Source organism: Vombatus ursinus, unplaced genomic scaffold (genome assembly GCF_900497805.2).
Source record: "Vombatus ursinus unplaced genomic scaffold, bare-nosed wombat genome assembly UNPS02014852.1, whole genome shotgun sequence".
NCBI classification, from domain to species: Eukaryota; Metazoa; Chordata; class Mammalia; order Diprotodontia; family Vombatidae; genus Vombatus; species Vombatus ursinus.
In genome coordinates this window covers 10,996,282-11,018,321 of record NW_020954630.1, presented here as the reverse complement: position 1 = coordinate 11,018,321, position 22,040 = coordinate 10,996,282, and the positions used below count along the sequence as shown (strand labels likewise).

Below are 22,040 nucleotides of genomic sequence, written 5' to 3'. Positions count from 1 at the left end.
CATTCTCTCTTACTTTTTAATCATGCTTTATACTTCTTCCTGTAGTTAAGTATAATGAACCCAATCCTTTTAAATGTATCAGCTCTTCACATATTTGAAGATAATGTGGTGTAATGGAAAGTACTTTAGAACTGGATAGCAAGATGAGATATTTTCTTCTGGCCCTTTATGTTCAGTTCTTGACACTGGTGCTGCTCATTAAAGAAAAGAGGTACAATTCTGTTATTACTAAAACCTTAACACTGCCACTTTCCCAGTACTTGCTTCTCTTATTCTTCATACATGATCTGATAGATGATGATGATTATAGGATCAGTGGCATTTACCATACTGAACCTCTGGCTAAAGGCTATGCATTTTGGCTCAATACAAAAGAAAGATAGCCTTCCAGACTCAGGGTGATCTGTATTAATAAATACTGGAGTATATCACTTGAATTGTGTAGATATTCTTACAGTTTTTCAGATTCCTGATTTTGATGTTTCAAGTACTTTTGCACCAGGAGGTGGTGGTTTACTTTAATAATAATCCACACTTGCTACCATGACCCTGTGTGCTTAAAATACTGAATTATTCTCTAATTTAGCATGAGCAATTTAAGAAATTTGAAAAATGCTAGTTTGAGAAAGAAGATGTAAATCTTGGTTTGCATAACTTTAAAAGATTTAGGCCATATTCCATTATGGAGGCCTCCTATGCTTTCTTGGCTTCGTGGTGTGCTATTATAGTTTCATCCCCAAATTCTCTCCCTTGATCCTTCACTGATTTATTTTCTAGTAGATAATGGATTTAAGAAGCCAAAGTTTGCTGTGGATAATACATTTAACCAACCAAAAACTAGTTCATTAAAACCCCTATCCTAAGAGATAAAAATCCCCTTAAATAATTTATCATAGAAAACATCTCTACTTTTGCTCTGGAGGCAGTTTTCTGTGCCTTGGCCCTGGATATACTGCCATGAGTTTACCAGTGCAAAACAGAACTATGCCATCTCAGAGAGCAAGATGGTATCTGTCAATTTGAGGCATAATGGCTCTATCCTGAGGTAATAAGATACTTTATCATTGACCATAAGAATTAGAACATCTTCAGAGAGCCCAGCAGCTTAATCTATACCATATCTACTAGACTTTTTTTTTTTTAAAAGCAGGTTGGACTTAGCCATCATTTACCTCCCTGAATATCATAATCAAAGGGTAGATGTTTCCATAGACCATAAATCAGTAAATCTAAACTAGAACTTTTAGAATTAATTTACTAGTAGCTGGAATAGAACACCTGTCCTCATTCCCAGTTGTCCTCCTCTCAAACGGACATGATGCTTCCAGCCTCTTTGGATTATTTCTCTCAGACATGCTTCTGTACATCTGATTACACTTGTGTGACTTTCCTGTCTACCTTTGAAGAGTGGTGCTGTAAATCTGCAATAGTCTGGGAGCAGACCCCAGGGAACCTTGATTTCTGTTGGCCTCAGACATAATAGCTAGATGTTTAGTCATGTGAAGTGGTTGCCTGGGCCAAATACCTATTGGGCTGGCCAGGAGGCTTCCTACAACTCTTGCCTTCCTCTAAACTCTGGAACTCTACCCTGGAAAGTAGTAATGTTAGTTTTATTGCACTTCATATTCTGCTGGCCTTTGCTGTATTGGGCTCAAATAGATCAAATCCCCATCAACCATCAGTGATTGGAGAAGGGCAGTATAAATACAGAGAACAGGATAGTCTTGATTCATAGAGGTGTCCAGGCTGACTTTAGTATCTAGTAGATGGGAGAAAGGATTCTGGGAAGATGATGGAGTAGGTCAGAAAATTTCAAGCTCTGAAGATTTTCCTCCACAAAAGAGATAAAATGGCACCTTGGGGCTAACATAGAGTGGTGAAAATAAATAATCGTAGGGGCAGAACAGGAGTCTTCCTGAAACAATCTGAGATCTGAAGAAAAATCCCAGAAAGAGGTTTAGTCCCAGTGAAGAGTAAACACCTCCAGACTAGGGACCGCTTAAATGACAAGTGGCAAGCCCTGGGGATAGCTGAGTTAGAGGCTACCTCAGACACAGCCACAGGAACTTTTGCCCCTGGTACAGTGAGGGGAGTTGGGCATCTGAGCTGGGGAAGATCAGGGGAACCTCTGCTGACAAGGAATGCCAGACCCAGCTGTGCTGTGGAGACGCGGTGGGGAACTAACACATGCCTGGTGAGTGCAAAAGCAGTGGGGTGCATTGCCCTGGCTGTGGGTACTTACAGGAGGATGGAGATCTTGGTTTGAGTTGAAGGTCAGAGGGAAAAACTGAAGAGCGTCTGAAGCCAGAGTACCTCATTCCCCCATGTCCCAGGAATAGAAGTGATTATAAAAACTAAACTAAAACCAAAAAAAAATGCACAGGAAAAGGAGGAAGATTCCAACCATAGAGAGCTACTATGGGAATAGAGAAGGCCAAGTTTGTGTTCAGAGAAGGATACTGAAGCAAAGAAGCCCTCTTCTGCTTCAAAGAGTAATGTCAAATGGTCACCTGACTAAAAGAATTCACTGAAGAACTTAAAAAAGACTTTAAAAATCAAATGAGAGAGATTGAGGAAAAACTAAAAAAAAAAAAAAAGAAAAATCCAAGAAAAACAAGATTATGAAAAGAACGTCAACCAATTAGAAAAGTAGATCCAGAATGTTAAGGAAGAAAATGGGAATTGGGCAAGGGAAAGCCAGCGAAGTTATAAGATATCAAGAAATAAAAAAAACCAAAATATTAAGAATGAAAAAAAGAAGAGAATGTGAAACATCTCATAAGAAAAACAACTGATTTAGAGAACAGATCAAGAAGAGAAAACATAAGAATAATCAGACTACCTGAAAGCTGTGATCAGAAAAGGAATCTTGATACAATAATACAAGAAATAATTAAAGAAAATTGTCCTGAAACATTAGAACAGTATGGGAAAGTAGAAATAGAAAAAAAACAATCGATCACTAACTGAAAGAGATCCTACAAGGAAAATGCACAGAAATATTATAGTCAAATTCCAAACCCCCAGGAGGGATTGTTATAGGGTAGGTAGGTTAAGTAATAGGAGGCCAAGGTAGTGGGTAGAAGAAAAGCAATAGGTCAAAGGGGCATGTAAAAAGGTGTTTAGATTTGTGAGAATGGGAGGATAAGGGAGGGATTGTTGTGTGTGGGGGGATAGATTAAGTAATAGGAGGGCAAGGTAGCAGGTAAAAGTAAAGTAGTTAAAGTAAAGTTAGAAATAAGGAAAAAAGAGATACACATAAATATAAAAACAAAGATCAGGAGTAGAATCTCTTAGGGAAAGTATAAGTTTATATGTGTATGTATGTACATATCAGTATCGCTATATAAATATATACATCCTTAACTGTGGCCTGGGGCGGGGGGTGGAAGAAGGAAAGAAAGGGGGAAAAAGAATAAAGTAAAAAGTGTACAGCAGAGAACAAAAGAAAACCTACAAGGAAACAAAGAAAAGATAGCTTTCAACATAACATGCAATATTTAACATATAGGCTTTCTTGAAATGGAAAGTTATTGCTATATATTCTGAATCCTCGCCTGCGTTCTGCTGTGCATGTGACATTTTTTTCCCTTTTTTTCTTTTATATTTGTTTATGTTTCTTTTTCTTTTCTTATTATGTATTTAAGTTTTAGTATTTGTCTAAAATTTTTTTTTAAAGCATCTAATAGGTGAGCCATTCTACCAGTTTGAGCACATAGGAATTAGCACACCTTGGTACAGTCCTGCAGCCATTACTATTCTGCCAAACCATAGCCTTGAGGTCTGGGGAAGAATTCTTGAAGAAGGCATGAGGTATAAACCTTTTACCTCAAGGTTCAGTAGGGTTTCATTGCCAACCAGGAAAGTTCATGCAAAACTCAGGAATGAAAATGGATCTAAGATTTGAAAAAGCTTGAATTCTACTTTTTTTTCCTTCCACACTGAATGTTGTCTTCTTGATTTTAGTGACATTACTTTAGCTTTCACTCTCTGGCAACCAATTCATTCTGAACCATTTGGATTATATCAGCCTGTTTTCTTGCTTTTTTTGTCTCACGCTTTAACTTTTCACCTACCCAGAAGTTTCCTTAGTTACTATCAGCTTCTACTGTAGGTGACACATGACATATACTGTGTGCATAGCACAATTTATTAGTTTTGTTTTAGCTTGTTGAGATATTTTGTAATCTTGGTTCTTTTCACAATATTTGCCATTCTCAACTTTTTGCTAACCTTGTGATTTAATAAGTATGTTCTCTGACTTTGTCCATATCTCACACAAAAATATTAGACATTCAAGATCAAGTTACAAATCTAGGAAAATAAAAATGGTCTTTGTCCTAAGTGGCATATGAAAAAATGAATGGAGAAATGATGATCCTGAGATGGATATATTCCTATGAGTATGGAATTTTAGAGCTAAAAGGAACCTTAGAAATCATTTGGTCCAGACACCCAATTTTACTGAGGAGACAGCTGAGACTCAAGTTAAATGACTTGTCTAAGGTTATAACAATGAATTAGTAGCAGAATTGGGAATCTAACCTCCACTTAGTGCTTTTTATACTTTTCTTTCTAGTCTATTAGCATTTATTAAATACACCATAGACCAGCCAGTGTGCTAAGTGCTGGGGCATGAAGAAAGGGGTCCCTCCTCTCAGTCTGATGGGACACTTCTAACTTGAATCATTTTCTGGTATATCTCTTTGCAAGGCTTCAAGTTTTCCTTGCTGATGAATAAAAGGGAAAACTTGGTTTTCTATCCAAAATCCATTTTCTTCCAAAAGAGATAGGTAAACTTTTATTTTTTCTTTCTGAGTAAAACTACTCAACAACTGATACCCAGTTAGTTTAAGTGACTTGTTCAAGGTTTTGATATCTCATTAGTAGTGATATTGGGATTAGAATCTAAGTCTTTTAACTTCCAGTTCAGTGTTCTTTGTACTTGAATGAAATACTAATCTATAGTACAGACAGTTTTCAAGTAAATTTTCTATATTTTTAATCCTGAAACAGATTTTTTTCAACTATATTAAAAACTCAGTTATCCACATTAATATGGTTGCTCCTACAGTCTTTCTCATTTACGAACCAAGGAGCCCTCCTTCCTTTTTATTGCTTATTTGTTGCTGCGTTTATCCCTTCATGCTGATTCAGATTGCACTTTGAACCGTGGGAAACAATAGTACTACCAGAAAAGGGATTTTGGCTGAATTGAAGTGACAGCTCAGTAATAGAATACCTAATAGAGGCCTAGACAATTTTCATGGCTTTAAAAGTCAACCTAAAGAAAGTGCTGTACCAGAGTGTAGGGTTCTAATCTAGCAGCACAACGGAGTCCTTAGCCAGGAGCAAATAGGCTGCAAAAAATGAATAGACATTCATCAAGTGAGTACATATCAAAGAATCCATTGAAATTATTCAAAATTACTTTACTTTTCCAGCTTACATCTTTACACCAAAAAGATTCTGGATCTACACACTCCCATACTGCTACTCCCGGACTTTAGAGTTGTTTGGGATCTAACTTGGGAACAAAGGTTACCTCCCACCTAAACTTTCACTCACCTGTACCTTTCAGGGATATTCAGAAAAGATGAGAATTAGAATATTAAACCAGAAACTTTCAGTAGCCCCCAGTTGCTTATAGGATAACATTCTTTAGCTTGGGCATTTAAGGTTCTTCATAGTCTGACTAAAATATATTTTTCAAGCCTTGTTTCAGTTTCCTTTATGCACATACTCTCTATTCCTACCATACTCTACTAGCTTTTTCAGCACTGGTCATAGAAGGCGCTTAATAAATGTTTATTGAAAAAAATGTTGATTGATTAATTGATTTTGTTCTACTATCTCCTGCCTTTACTCATTCTTGTACACCTATCCTGCTTGCCCCCAATACATTACTGTCTTATCTCTGTTTATTGAATGACTTTCCTTCCTTCAGGCTCATTACAGTTCCTGTCGTTTCCATTAAAATTTCTATATCCTTCCTCCAATTTTCCCAGCCAAATTATTTAATTCTTCAAATTTTCCCTCACTTTTCACATTTCCCTTGAATACTTTGTATTTCTTGTCTATTCCTAGCACAGGGTACTTATAGTTTTAATTATTTCTCCATGTGTCTTTTTCCCTTGAGTAGATTATAAGTTTCTTAAGGGTAGAGACTCTGTCTTTTTGCGTCTTTGAATCTCTAAAGTTTTATATTTATACATATATGTATATACACACATATACATATACACACATATATACATTTAGTAATCTTTAGTTGAATTGAATGCAAGTGATCAGGCATTCACTATATTATTTCATAGAATGTACAAATGGTCTTTGTGTCACTTTTTACCTGGAATTATAGAAGAATTAGGCCTGTAAGAACAAAGAATACAGTCCCTGAAATTGCATGTTTGTTTTTGAGTGTTTATGTATGTGTAAAAAGGAGGATAAAATCATGAGTTTAGAGTTAGAAGAAACATTAGAGGTTATTTAGTCCAGTGTCTTCATTTTATAGATGAAGAACTAGATCCAAAGAAGTCAAGTGACCTGCCCAAGGTCATACAAAGAATAAAGTGCAGAGCTGGAATTGAACCCATGTCCTTTGACTCCAAATCCAGTGTCTTTTTTGTGATGCTGGACGCTTCCTCTGATGATAAAGATCACAACCTATCTATTCCTTGTGAATATCTAGATGTTGAGAGACACATACACACCTTATGATGTTTCATAGTGTTTGTGACTGTGCCAAATTTATAGACTTAATTTTGTTCCTTAATTCTCTCTTTTAATGCAACTTCTTTAAATAGGTAAACATAAAGATCCGAAAGTTAAGGATGCTGCTGCCGCTATTCAAAGAATACTGAACAGATACATGGAAATTACCTTGGAGGAGGATAGCATTGAAAGGTAAAAAGCTAAATACACCACAGAAACAATAATTGTCAAAATGTGGATTGTAATCTAAATATATTTAAATGAAAGTATCTTAATTTGTTAGTTCCTGACACCAAGGGACAGGAAGTTTAAGTTTAGAATTTCATACAATCATCATGGTAATAACTCTGTTTGAATCAGCTTTGTTACATATAGGTTTAAGTTATTCACTTCTTTAAAACAAGCAAAATTATATATATTTATTTTTCCCTACCGAAAGGCAGTCATAGTGAGGGTTTTCTAGGCACTGGGAGTAGTGTCAGTCAAGGTACAGAGATTAAAAGGCATAGAAATTTAACCTTTTTAGGACAGTGACTTCTTCATTTTTTGTCCTATTATGTCTAGTTCCTAGATTTACAATCCATGGCACATTATAAACATTTAATACATACTTGTTGAATTAAATGGAAATTGTAATCCCACTGTAGTCTTACCTAGTCCACCTTTGTAATACTGTGTTTAGTTTGATTACAAAACAGGTCAACAAACTGGAGAACATCAAGTTAAGATAGTGAGAGAAATTAAAACCAAGTATTGTAAGGAATGGCTGAAGAAATTGGGTACATTTGGTCTGGGGAAGAGAAAATGAGGTGGAGCTAGGGATGTGGGAGGGAAGTAAGATAGTTGCCTTGAAAGTTTATCATGTGAAATATTAGACTTATTTTCTCTGATTCGGGGGAGTATTTAAGTAGGACAAGTGCAAAAAAATAAAGGGAGGGACCATCCAAGATGGCAAAGTAGGAACAAATAGTCTAATCCAGCTCTCCCCCAATAAATATTCAACAAAGACCAAGAAAAAAAATTACAGCGAGTCATTTTTCCTGCTGAGGTGAGCATAGGCAGATAGATATATCCATAGACACTGCAGATGGAGTCTAGGCAGAAGCACACAATGTAGAGCAATTAGAATTGGGACCGAATAAGTGCCTTCAGCTTTATACTAGAGCATGAAGAGGTTCCATATCTGACACAAAGGTGATTGACCTTGTGCGGGGAGAATGAACAGATATCAGCTGGCAGTTCTGTCACTAATACCTCAGTGCTGCTTCATAGACCTGTTGCAGATTGGGGAAGGCACCTGTGCATAGTGGTGTTGGTCCAGGACAAGGAACAAGCGTAGAAAAGAGCAGTAATTCTCTAGCTGTGACCCTGGGAGCAAAGTGGGTTTCCTGATTCAGCCCTTGGCCTCATAGGAAGTCAACAGTGTGAACAATCAGGACAGGTAGCCCAGTCCAAAGGAGAACCTATAGTTCTTTCGCTCTGAGGCAGAGGTTCTTGGCTCCCTGACAGTGGCTGAATCCAGCAGCATTCTAGAGGAACTCTGGTGGGACAAGCCCAAAATTGTGTTGCTCAGACCCAAATTTAAGTTAGGAACTTGCAGAGCTGAGACCAAGAACTTAGTGCTCGTGCTTCATTCATCCTGGTTCAGGCTGTTTTGGGAGAACTGAAAACTTGCAGATCCTTAGCCTGCGCTGTCTCTAAGATCTTTGACTATCCCAAAGTCATTACCCTGAGAAAGCAGTGGCAGGACAGAAGAGGACACAAAACAGGCCTAGACTCAATCCAGACATTCCTTCCAGGTGTGTGCATAGCTTGGCCCTGACTCAAATTCCAAAGTCAGGAATGATCAAACAAATGAAAAAAAAAAAAAAAGACTCCCACTATAAAGAGCTGTTATGAGAACAAAGACACTGCTGACACAAACTGAGAAAAAAAATTGTTCAAAAACCTCTAAAAGCAAAGCCTCAAAGAAAACTATAGCTTGGGCAAAAGTTCAACTGGAATTCTTGGAAGAAATGAAGCAAGATTTAAAAGAAAGAGTTAATAATGATTTTATAAATAAAATGAGAGCACTAGAAAAAAGAATTGGAAAAGAAGTGAGAGTATTAGAGGAACAACTTAAAAAAATGAGAATTATAGAAGAATTGGAAAGAGAATCAGCAGCTTGAAACTAGAGGTATAAAAAAACTACCAAACGACAGAATCTTTGAAAATTATAATGGACCAAAAATAAGTTAATGATTCCATGAGACAACAGTAAATATTTAAATAAAGTCACAAGACTGAAAAAATAGAAGAAAATCTGAGTAACTCATCAGAAACAACTGATAAGGAGAACAGATCAAGGAGAGATAATTTAATAATCATTGGACTACTTTGAAAGCATGAACAAAAAAAGGACCTAGACAGTATTTCAAGAAATCATAAAAGAAAACTATCCAGATGTCTTAGAATTAGAAGGTAAAGTGAAAATAGAAAAAAAAAATCCACAAGTCATCACTTCTTGAAAGAAACCCCAAAATGAACCCTCCCCCCTGAAACATTATAACTAAAACTCAGAGCTTCCAGATCAATGGAATAATACCGTAAACAGTCAAAAAGTAAGAACTTGACTACCAAAGAGCCATAGTCAGGGTGAGAGAAGTTTTAGCAGCCACTAATTCAAGAGGAGTGGAGAGCTTAAAATATGATTTTCCACAAAGCAAAAGATCTAGGCTTAAAACAAGAGTAACCTGGCAAAACCAAGTATAATCCTGACGTGTAAAAAATGAGTATTTGATGAAATAGAGGATTTCAAGCATTCCTGATGAAAAGACCGTAGCTGAATAGAAACTTTGAAATACAAACACGAGTTGATGTCACTGAAAGAGTAGATATTCAAGCAGAGGAAGAATAACTAGTTGTGGAGATCTTGTGGGAAAACTTTATATTATCCATTGATCAGAAATTCAGTTATCCTGTCTTTTGCAATAAGCTTTTTCTCTGTCCCCTTAATGCTAATGCCTTCTCTCTGAGATTACTACTAGTTTACCCTGTATATATTTCATAGTCTGTCTTTGTATCTCCAGTGCTTAGCCCAGGGCCTAGCACATAGTAAGTGCTTAATAAATACTTGTTGACTTGTATTAGGTGAACTCTTAGTTTCCTTTCATCTCTAGGATTCTCTGGTTCTTTGAGAGGAAACAGAACTAAGCAGGATAAAAAGAACAAAGCAGGGCAGTGGAGGGCAGTGGCAAGTAAAGAGTATTTTGTAATTTTATCATGATTAAGCTGGTTTTCTCGTGTGCCATTTGATCAAGGATTTCAACTGCATCTCACAAAGAATTCCAAAAAAAGTTTTAAGCAATTGTATTATCATTGAAAAAAATATATTGACTACTTTGTGACTACTTAACTCAACTCATTTAGATGTAAATGACAGTTATGTTTGGACTGGTTGGCCTTACTACTGTATAGTCACATGTGAGGGATTGTCTGGTGCTAGCTACTGCCAAGTGGGGGTTGTGGCAACATGGGACGGGAACTAGGTATTGGGAAGTAACCGGAGCTCATGCTCCCGAGGCAGAGGCTGTGCTGGGCAGAGTTGTGGTGTACTGGGATGGGATCTGGATTCGGAGAGGTAACCGGAGCTCAAGCTCCCGAGACTGGAGCGGTAATATGTGGAGCTGTGACAGGCTGGGGAGGAAGCGGGGTACAGGGAAGTGGCCGGAGCGCATGCTCCTGAGGCAGGGACTGTGCCGCTTGGGAGGGGGATGGCAGAGAACGAGCTCTCTCTGTCTAGCCTCCTTCTTTAGGTACTACGCTGACCCCAGACGCTGCCTTCCTGTGACCAAACCTGACTTCCTGAGTCACGTATGCTCCCTAGGTGTAGCACTGACCCCAGACACCTCCCCCCGGTATCTGGACCCAACTTCCTGCGTCACATACATTCTCCTTTGTCTATGCACTGATCCCTCACGCCTCCTTCCAAATATCTAGGTCCCACTTCCTGTGCCATGTATGCTTCCTTTGTCTGGACACTAGCGCTAGACATCCCCTTCTGATATTTGATCCTCGACGAGTCACTATGGGCGGGCTAAGGAGGAGGGATGAAGAAGGTACTAAAAGGAACTGCAGGGATGGGGGGCGGGTCGGTTTTTGCTCCTGCTCATGCGCGTGTGCTTTCCTGCCTGGCCTTGCTGTGATGATCATTGAATAAAGTTCAGGTTTTTGCACCCCCTGGTCGGCTTGTCTCTGGTAATTCCGGGTGGCCTCCGAAGACTAGTGAGTATGACCCTGGTTGGCTGATCTGGCTGAAAGAGAGTGCGCGGTTTGGACCAGCACAGTCACATCTTACATTCTATTCTTAAGTTTATCTATGGAAAGTAAAAAGCTATGTTCTAGTGATAGTTTTTAGTCCTCTATTCATTATGCATGATTTGTGGCTGAAATAAAAAGATTTAATTTTATGGAATCAAGATCTAACTCAGTTCCATGTTGTGTTTCCATTGAATGCTATGCAAGTCACAGATTTGTAACACCATACTTCTAGTCTCCTAAGGTTCATAAACTTGGTATTATCCCTGACTTCTCGTTCTCACCTCCCATATGCAGTCGGTTGATAAAAATTGCCAATTCTACATTCACAACTTTTCTTGAAACCAACCCCTTTCCGCTTTTCTTACAGGCCCCACATTAAGACCCTTATCTCCTCTTGCCTAGATTATGATCTCCTTGCCTCAAATCTCTCCCTGTAAATTTTAAATCTCCAAAGTGCTGCCCCAAAGTATTTTTCCTTAAGTACAGATCTGACCATACGACTCCCCTATTCAGTTAATTCCAATTGCTTCCTGTTATGTGAAGGATAAAATGTAAACTCTTCTGTTTAGCTTTTAAAGTCTTATACAACCTGGCCCTTATACAACCTATCTTTCCAGCCTCATTTGACATTATTCTCCCTCCTGAACTTTTTGATCTAGCCAAACAACTTGACTTCCCTTGGTTTCTTACATAGCACTCCATTTCCCATTTCTGTGCCTTTGCCATGGCAGCCTCACAGATATGGAATGTGAGCCCTCTTTACTTCTTTCTCATAGAGTTCCCTTTCTTACCTTAAGATGTAGCTCAAGAAACACCTGCAGGAAACAGTTTGCTCAAGTCTTTCCTGATCCCCCCAACTAACTATGGCTCTCCCTAAGTACTTTGTATTTAAGTATAAAGATTAAGTATAATTGTATTTATTCACCTTATATTGATTCTCTGTGTGTGTGTATGTGCTCATTCACACACGTACTTGTTGTTCTCCCCATTACAATGTAAATTTATTATGAGTAGGGATTGGTTGATTGTTTTGTTCTTTATACTTGTGTTCTCAGCGTCTAACATAGTCCCCAGTACACATTAAGTGCTTAATGGATGCTTTTTGATTGGCTGATTTCAGGCTTTTGGTATTGTGAAGCAACAAATGGTATTTTTAAAAAAGTTTATTTTGGTTATCCTATTTAATTCTTATCCATATCTTTCGTAGATTTTTCATAAAGGATTTGTTCAACATGCATGTACAGTTTCGTCTGATTCTTTTAATTTCTTGGGGTTGCCACTGTAGAACATTCCTTGTCCATTTGTTCTTTCCTTATCACTTTTCCAAGTCATACTGGTCTTGAATGGTTTTTATTGTCACTTTACATGAATATATCTTTATTGGCTATGTTATACTGACAGCCAAAATTCACTAAGCATCTTACTGTTAAATTTTCAGTTACTCTTAATTCACTCAGGCTTTTAGTGTTCCATGATGATGCCTTATGATTTTAAATAAATATAACAAGTTATTGTGTTGTCCTCCAATTCATATTTTATACCATGTAGCTATATATAATTTAATCTTTATTAAATATCAACTTGCTGACTTATTTAATAACAAGTTGTATACCAAGTCAGGAATATGATCCCATTGGTCTATGGGAAACTTATTAAACTTAAATCATTTTTGTCCTTAGATACATTTTCCTAAGAATGTAACTTTCCATAAATGTAAAGAATGCCGCTATTGAGAAGTCCATTAAGTAACATAGTTCTTAGTGTTAGGTAGTTAATGTTTCACTTAGCATTATGCTATACATTTTGTCTTTTCAAATGATTTGCTTTTTCCTGATTTAGTTTTTTGTTTCATTATAACAATCTTTTTTTTGTTTGTTTTTGTTTTTTGGGCTTTTTTTTGGCTAGGCAGTGGGGTTAAGTGACTTGCCCAGGGTCACACAGCTAGTGAGTGACAAGTGTTTGGTCCGAGGCCGAATTTGAACTCAGGTCCTCCTGACTTCAGGGCCAGTGCTCTGAAGGGACAGTGCACTGTGCCACCTAGCTACCCCTGTAACAGTCTTTTTAAGGTAAAACTTACTAATATTTTGGATACCTCATCACGAATACCGAAGAATAATGTCTACTGACTTAATATTTTTCAAAGCAAATTACAGGAGAAAGCATCTTTGGAAATCCCATGGAAGGTGGCAACATAATTAAAATTTTTTTCTAAAGTAAATTTTTTCCTAAAAATAATTTTTTTAAAGTAATAAACCTAATGTTGAGCATGAGAAGTAAAGTTGAATAAGCACATATCTTTAGGATTCTTTTGGAACATTAACCCAGTTCTTAATTCAGGGAATGAGGCATTAACTGTTTGTTGACTGGCCTGTTGGGTTTTAAATAAAAATTTGCTGTTAACTGCATTTACTTTTCCTTACTCAGAATAAAATGCTGTAAATTGAGCAGATTTTCTCAAGAGGAGCAGTAGGTACTAGCTAATGCAATAACATATTTAACTGCCAAATTGTTATGTGTATTGTTGTCATTATTAGTGAGAAGATAACTGTGGATTTGTGGTTGAAAAAGTAAAAATATTCCTTTGACAGTTGAGATTAGGATTTATATTGTGGATTTCTTCCACTGAGTCATTGACCATGATATTATAAGTGAATTCTTTGTGTGTATTAATTATTTCTGTGTAGTGTGATTTAAATAGTCTTTTAGTGTACAGTCTCCAACGGTAAATATTTTTTTCCCTCAAAGGATAGTCTTTTGAAGAAAAAAAAACTTTTTTTTTTTTTTAAAGCCTTCTTGGTTGTGAATCTAGGTTTTTTTGTTTTGTTTTTAAAGCATATATTGGATTTGAGACTGACTGTTCTAAATGTTTTTCAAACTTTCCATGGAGTGAATATTTATAGAAGGGAACAATAAAAGATATTATTTGCACCAGTTGATAAGTTATTTATATTTGACTCGTATCTTGGAGTGAAAAAAAAAAACACATACAGTACATCTGTCCCCATAATTATGATTTAGATTATTATTAAAATTTAGCTTATAGTCAGTAAGGGAGCTGTACAAGGTAATTGTTGGACAGTGGGAAACTGACATTCTGCAATATATGTGTAAATTATGAAGAATCTAACTGTAGTTGAATATATAACTAGGTTTTTATTGATTTTTTAAATTCATGTGTAAACTCTTAAACATTTTGTCATTATAAATAATTCAGTTACAAAGTATGTCTTGGTGTATACTATGCTATTTGTAGTGTTTTGTGCTATTCTAATCACAAAATTTTATCTAAAGGAGCAGAAATATTTCAATGTAAATGTTACACATGTTTTCAGGTGCTTTTCTTACCTATTTATATGCAGGTTATGATAGAATTTGGCTGCATATATAATGTAAAGTAAATTGGTAGATTCTGGGAATCTTTTTTTTTAATTAGTTTATTTTGATTTATCAACAATCACTTCCATAAGCTTTTGAGTTTAAAATTTTTCTCCTCCTCTCTCCCAAGATGGTACGCAATCTGATATAGGCTATACATATACATTCCTATTAAACGATTTTCTTCAGTAATCTTTTGGACTCTGTCTTTTTGTGGGTTCTGCTGCTTTAGAATTTGTTTAGAACCATTTTTTAAACAAGTATTTGGAGGGGTTTGGGGGAGAGCTCAAGCAAGTCACTGCTTTCACTCTGCCATCTTGGCTCCACCCCTCCCTATTAAACGATTTTGAGGATCTTAAAAGCAATGTAATATGATATAACAGCAATCTTGAGTAGGAAATTTCATGGGGTCCATGAACTTTGATAGGGAAAAAAAATTACATCTTCATTTTCACTAACCTTTTGTTTGCTTTGTAATTCTATGTATTTTATTTTATATGTTTAAAAACATTATTCTGAGAAGTGGTCCATAGACTTCACCAAATTGCCAAAGGGGTCTATGATATAAAAAAGCAACACAAAGATTTGTAATCTTTGTAATACAAAGAACCCTTTGTCTAGGTGATATTTTTTCTCTATTTAGAATTTATGCTAAGTCTCTCTCTCACCATACTTTGGGAAAGGGGCACTGAAGCACCTGGTCTCTATCCCTGCCTTTCTACTAACTAACTGTGAAACTTATTAATGCTTGAACTTTGGATTCTTATATATTTTCATGTGCAGATACACACTTTAATTCTCTGATCTAGTAACATTGGATCTTACATTTGAATAGTCCTTCTACAGTTCTCTCAAGAACTTTTGTTTGTTAGGGTAGTCTTATAATTTTATAGGTATAGGTTTTTTATTTATTCATTCATTTATTTATTTATTTATTTATTTTGTTTATAAGTATAAATTATCCTCATTTTATGTTTGAGGATTTAGCCTCAAAGTAGTTACAAATTGTTTAGTTGTTTCAATTGTGTCCAACTTTTCAAGACCACATTTGGGTTTTTTTGGCAAAGATACTGGAATGATTTGTCATTTCCTTCTCCAGCTCATTTTATAGATGAGGAAACTGAGGTAAACAGTGTTAAGTGACTTGCCCAGGGTCATTCAGCTAGTAGGTGTCTGAGTCCAGCTCAGGAAGAGGAGTTTTTCTGATTCTCAGCCCAGTGTTATAATCTCTAGCCCAGTATCTGCACCACCTTGCTGCACTAAAAGCCTTCTTTAGGGAAGCATAAAAAGCTTCTTGTGAAATTGGCCATCAGTCAGCATGGAGCCACTCCATGTACTCTTGTCCTCGTTTTAAAAACTTATCTCTATTTTTGCTGATATAAGCTTTTCAAAGCCTTCAAAAGCTTCTCTTTTCAGATAGGCTTATGATCACTAACACTTGTCCCACCTTCCCTGCCTTCTCATTAGCTGGGGTTTCACCTGTGGTATCCATACTCGAAGTACAATTATCTTTCCCTTCCATTCTTTCCTCTACCCTTTTGTTAGAATGTAAGTTCCTTGTGAGTATAGGTTGTCTTATTCATTGTATTTGTGTACCCTAGTGCCTGGCACATAATAAGTGCTTAATAAATGCTTGTTGATTTATTGCCGCTTTCAGTTTAATCTCTCTGAGGTTTTGCCAGTCCATTTCTAGCCAAACTTTTTTGAAGCTGGAACCTCCCAGACATACCTCCTCCCATTTGCCCTTTTCTATACAATATAATGTAATTGAATGAAACATTTATCTGTTGTTACAAAGTAAAGGCTCTGCTTTGTGATGAGTTGCATGTCAAAGTCCCAAGCTAAGTCAGGTTTTCCCAGTATTGTTTAAATTTAAGTCCTCTTTACTTATGACTATATGTTATACTCAAAAATTCAGGACTCTGTGATCTCATTGATTCAGGAGTTTCCTTCAAAAATTCTGATCATAACCCATCCATTCCTACCTCCTGTACTGTTCTCACCTAGAGGTTTTTCATATGGGTTCATTCAATATCCTAGAACCCTTTCTTATTTTTTCTGACATTTTGAGGGCACCAGTGGAACACCCTGGCTATTTACCTGTCATTGCTTTCTCTTGCTACATGATCGTTTCATCTTCTCTTCCTGTTTGTTGTTCCTTGATGTGCCCTTTTTAAAAAAAAATTCATTTAAACTTAAATACAAAAAGACAAAAAAAAAAGTTCCAGGCACACAGTACAACATAAAAAGGGGATTCACTATAAAATCACATTTTTCCATTTAACACTGTTTACTTTTTATAAAAATTACGCAATAAATACTACATATAATTTTCAAAGTTACCCTGCTTTTTTGTGCTTCTTTTCTAATAAGTTTTCTATTTTTAAAAATTTTTTTATTCATTTTGAATTTAAATACAAAAAGATAGACAAAAAAACCCAAACACACCCGATCCACTCTTTATTCTTCTTTGGAGTACCTTGTGGGTTATCAGTTGTAGCTTTCTTACACTGCCATGATACTTCATTGCCTTTTGTGTGATACTTAGCTATAGTTCTTCAGAAGCAGTCCCACATCATGTGCCATATAACACCAGTAAAATGTTAGAATTTATAAAATGGGAAGCATGGGGTAAGTAAAAAGGCTTTGTAATTTCCTGAAAGCAGTACCTTTTTGGCCCACTTTATTGCTCATCTATACTATATGTCTCAGTTATACATTTTTGGACAAGCACTGTAGGCTGTTCATTCAAATGCATGTTGTAATCTGGGTAATAGATATCAACTTGGTCTTCTTGTGTGTACGGATAGTCCTGACTCCTTTGAGTCGTTGAGATGTCTTCTAGGGAAAAAAGCTAACTGAAAAGTGGAGTTAGGGACACCCTCCATTCAGATTGACATAGAATAGTGATGAGGTAGAGTACCAGGGCTGATGGGATCTTGCAAGATGATGAGCTTGTCCACAAATCATCACCATCTTGTAAACCTGTCATGTAGCATGGTCTTATGCACATAGGAGGTGCTTAATAAATAGCTGTTGATTTGGGGGGGGGGGGTGTTTGTGTTTGCAAGTGTGTGTGTGTGTGTGTGTGTAGAGAGAGAGCTTCTCCATATAGAAAATAATACATTGTACAGTGCTTCTGTCATTACTGAACCCTGTTGCTAATTTTTCCACTTTGCTAGTTTGTCTCCAGAAAGAGAAAAGGAGCATCTTTCTTAAAGCTAGTTCTTTCGTTTTATTTCTACACCTTTCAGAAAACTTTAATAGTCTTCTCTGGGCCCATCCACAGTAATACAAAAAAAATACTGCTGAGAAAATGTGAATTGTTATGCCTTGTTTAATACCAACAGTGCAATTTTTTTTTAACAGCACTAGGTTGACTTATAAGCCAAACATAGACAGAACAAAGTGCTGATGTCCAAATATGTTTTAATCTGCTGTGAGACTGATTAGCATTTTAGGATCAGCAAAATAACCTTAACTTTATTATGTAAAAATTGTTTATGTTCATATAAAGTCCAATGTGCAGAGTTAGCATATTAGTTTGACTAATATCCCTTTCCTAATATATTTAAATAAGTGGTCCTTGTCTAAACACAACTGATGTTGTCTGAAATAGAAGTTCCTACTAAGCATTTAGTGAACTGCTTTATAATAAAACAGTGATATTTTATATTTATAAAAAAAAGTCAAATACTGTTTGACTGCAACAGATAGATAGAGCTGAGTTGAATTAATATTGGAGCATATCTAGAAGAGGGCAATTTGGATTTTGAGAGGGCTGAAAACCATTATATTCAATGTTCTATTGAAGGAAATGTAGATATTTTATCTGAGGAAGGGAAAACTGGAAGGTGGAGGTAGAGGGATGATAATAGCCTTCAGGTTTATGAAGGATTATTTTGAGATAAAGATTTCTATCTGGAATTCCTTTCTTGTATGGGTTGTAGTAGATGGCCACAGAGGTCCTTTCTAACTCAAATTTAGTAGCAGTGGGTAGAAGTTGCAGAGAGATTTAGACATGAGCTGCCAGAGAATGTAATGGGCACCTCCTCCCTGGAAGCCTGTAAGGTGAGTCTCAGTGAGTCTCTATGAGTGTTTATTGGGAATGTCATTGAAGTGATAGAATCTTAGTCAACTATATGGCTTCTGAAGCTCCTTGTAGCTACAAGATTCAATTCTAGTATAAAAAAAACTATAAGAATTTAAATTTGTGAGACACAGGAAAACATTTAAGTGCTTTTACAGTTAACACTTCCTTGGAGTCAACGCCTAGAGTTAATTAACTTTTTTTAGTCAGTCCTAAATTTCGGGCAAAAACACTTTGTGTCAGTGAAGTTTATTTCTTTAATAAAGAAACAGTAAATTATGAATTTCTTAGGTCTGGTTTTTTGCAGTGAAGAGTAGGCTTCAAGATTTTTTTTAGAGCTGACTCAGGGAATTGTGCATGTCAAAAAAAAAAAAGACTGGTGAAAGCTTCTAATTGATGAAAAAACCTTTATCTGAAGCTAACCTCAAAGGAGAAATATGAGAGTAAATTTTAAATTGAAAAAAATCTCTCTCCCCCCAATCTTCTGTTTTTGTTTTTGGTTTTGTTTTTTTTTTTTTAACTGAACTTTTGCTTTCAAGGGTGTAGGGAGTTCCAAGTAAGGGACTTTTCCTGTCAGTACATCTTCTCTGTAACAGTCTTTGAGAGTTGCCTGAGGACACTAAAAGGGTCAGTTATTTTCCCAGGGTCACTCAGCCAGTATGTGTAAGATTTCAGAAGACTATTCTAATAGTCTTGAAACTACAGTATATTGTAGTTATGTAAATTTGGGTTCAGAAGTAGCATTTTGCCTTTTGATGTTTGTTGATATAAACTAATTTTTAAAAGAAATTGATGCCTTTTTATTTTTACATCACGTTCACTTCTGAATATATTCATTCCAGAGAGCCTGGTAACAAACATGTTTTTAAAAAGAGAAAAAAGCTCTTTAAAATTAATCAGAACATTAGCCATGTGTGACATTATGGCATATGTTCCATAACCAAGTCTCTACTTCTCCATTGACAGGAGAGAAGTACATTTTCTCAATTTTTTTCTAGGGACAAATTTGGTCATTTTACTCAGCATTCAGGTTTATTTCTTTCCACTTAAATTGTGGTCATTGCTTATTCTCCTTCCAAGTCTTTTTCCAAATAACTCAATTTTCTTTTCCAATTTTTTCTTCTAGTTTTGTTATTTCATTCAGATTTTCACTTTTATTCTCTTTTTTAAAACTTTTTTTCCTAGGAATTTTAATTAATCTTGTAGTCAAGCTGTGTTTTTCTTTGAGGCTTTGTTTTTAACTATTTTGGAGTTCTTTTCTTATGGATTTGTATATTGGAGATTCCTTACATCAGTCTAGGTCTTTGTGTATTTTTTGGGATTTACTCATCTTTCTAACCTTCCTTCCAAGATTAGGACTTTATTTTAAGGCTAGACTCTGCACGCTTTTGGCAGGACTGGTGTGGCGTTGTATGGTGCTGGCTTGGCTGCTGTCCTGCTATTAGGATCCAATCTGGAAGCCCTAGGGTGTGACTTAGAAAAATTCACTTTCCTGGGTTAGAGTGAAGCACTGGGGCCCTATTCTATTGCCATTGTGTGGCTGTGAAATCTCTTCTTAAGGACTAAAGCAGCAAATGCTGGCCCTTTTTCTCCCTCCAGGATCTGGCTTCAAAATTCTCTCACCTTGGTTAGAGGGACAGCAGCAACAGCATCAAAGTCTCTGCTCCTGGGAGCCAAGTCTTAGTTTTCCCCTCCAGAGTCAAAACTTTAGCACTGGCCTTTGTTCTTCAGCTGTTACCTGGCTCCAAGGTCCCTTCTCCTAGGTCAGAGAGATAGCATCTGAGTCCTCGTCTTCTCCAGCATTTGGCTCTGATTCCTCTCCCCTACGTTAGAACAATAATTCTGAGGCCCGCTATGTTTGGGAGCTGTGTTAAACGGTCCTTTCCACCTAGGATCTAGTAACAGAACTGTGGTTCTGTGTCTGAGTCAAAGATACTAATCCCCACTCTGGGGTCAGAGTAACAGCACTGCAGTCATATTCTGTTCCCCAGATCTGCATCCATGATCCTGACCCTGTCCCACTTTCTCTGCCCTGGATTATTTGCATGTGTCTAAAATTTATGATTTTTGCTGGAAAGATGATCCACTTGGTTTCTCCTTAATCATTCATGAGATTTTTATTCATGAGGTTGTCTAGGGAACCAAGCTTCACTTCTCTTATCCTGATATCTTGGATGGTCTCTAATCACAACTTAAAATTGAATGGGTTAAATAACCCAAATAAAATGAGATTTGCAGAATGAACTCTCCCCCCCCCCCACAACAATCTACTGTAGAAAAGAAATATATTTTTTAAGGATAGATGAAGAATAAAAATGAGAAGCTGGAACAAAATCTACTGTGCATCAGGTGATTGCCAAAGAGTATGAGTTCTAATGCTAAAACAAGATTTACTATACCCAGATACATAAACATGTAGCTTATGTTATATATTTAAAGAAGTTATAGAGAGTAAGCCAATGTGAATACTAAACATATATGCCATGTGCCTTATTGTCTAAATCTATAAAGGAAAAGTTAACAAATTGTAAAAAGACATAGTAACACAATAATTTTAAGTGATTTCATGTTCCTCTGTCAGAACTCCACAGATTGTCTTTTCTCAGACCTCAGTTCTCTCCTACCTGCTGCATTTGACACTGCTAATCACTTCTCTGGGTTTTCAAAACACACTCTTTCCTTATTCTGTCGTTCTGATTGCTCCTTTTCAGCCTCTTTTGCTGGCTTATCATCTGCATCACTCCCCCTAACTGTGAATGTTCCCTGAGGTTCTGCCCTAACCTTTCTCTCCATCTACACTTTCTGTCTTGGTAATCTCATCAGCTTAACTGGTCTTAACTGTTGTCTCTATGCAGATAACTCATAGATCTATATATCCATGCTTGGTCTCTTCCAAGAGCATCAGTTACTTAATACCAATTTCCTAATGGACATTTCAAATTGGATGTTATGCAAAAGTCTCACTAAAAATGTCCAAAAGTGATTTCATTGTATTTCCCCCATACTGTCCCTTCTTCCAAATATCCTTATTTCTGTCAAAGGCATCACCATCTTCCCAGTCTCCTAGCTTTGTTCCTTTGAATCTTTGCACTTCCTCACCTCACATATCTATTCAGTTTTCACTTCTGGCTGTTTCTACCTTCACAACATTTCTCAAAATCTACCTCTTCTCTCCACTAACACTGTTACCACCTTAGCTTAGTTTTTCATTGCCTCTTGCCTAGATTATTACAACCACTTCCTAACTGGTCTCAGTGCCTCAAGTCTTTCCCTCCAGCCTATCTTCTGAAGTGCTGCCAAAGTGCTTCTCCTAAAGCACAGATCTGACTGTGTGACTCCCTTACTCATCAATTTCCAGTAGCTTCCTATTGCCTTTGGGATAAAATATAAACTCCTCTGTTTAGCTTTTAAAGCCCTGAACAACCTGACTGCAACTTGTCTTTTCAGTCTCATTGGGTATTACTCTTCCTCCCGTACTCTGTGATCCAGCCAAACTTTGCTTCTCTCCATAGTTCATATGTGACACTCCAGCTTTGTCTCTGTGCCTTTGCACTACTTAGCC

At 36.6% G+C, this 22,040-nt stretch overlaps 1 protein-coding gene across 3 annotated transcripts in view; it reads left to right on the top strand.

The window, feature by feature from the left end:
• The window catches only part of NCAPG2 (non-SMC condensin II complex subunit G2), a 101,005-nt gene that overhangs the window by 76,686 nt on the left and 2,279 nt on the right, over window positions 1-22,040 (top strand). For all 3 annotated transcript variants that reach the window (XM_027840902.1, XM_027840903.1, XM_027840904.1), the window contains one exon: window positions 6,807-6,906. In XM_027840902.1, the coding sequence (XP_027696703.1) occupies window positions 6,807-6,906 (100 nt within the window). The remainder of the gene's footprint in view (window positions 1-6,806; window positions 6,907-22,040) is intronic.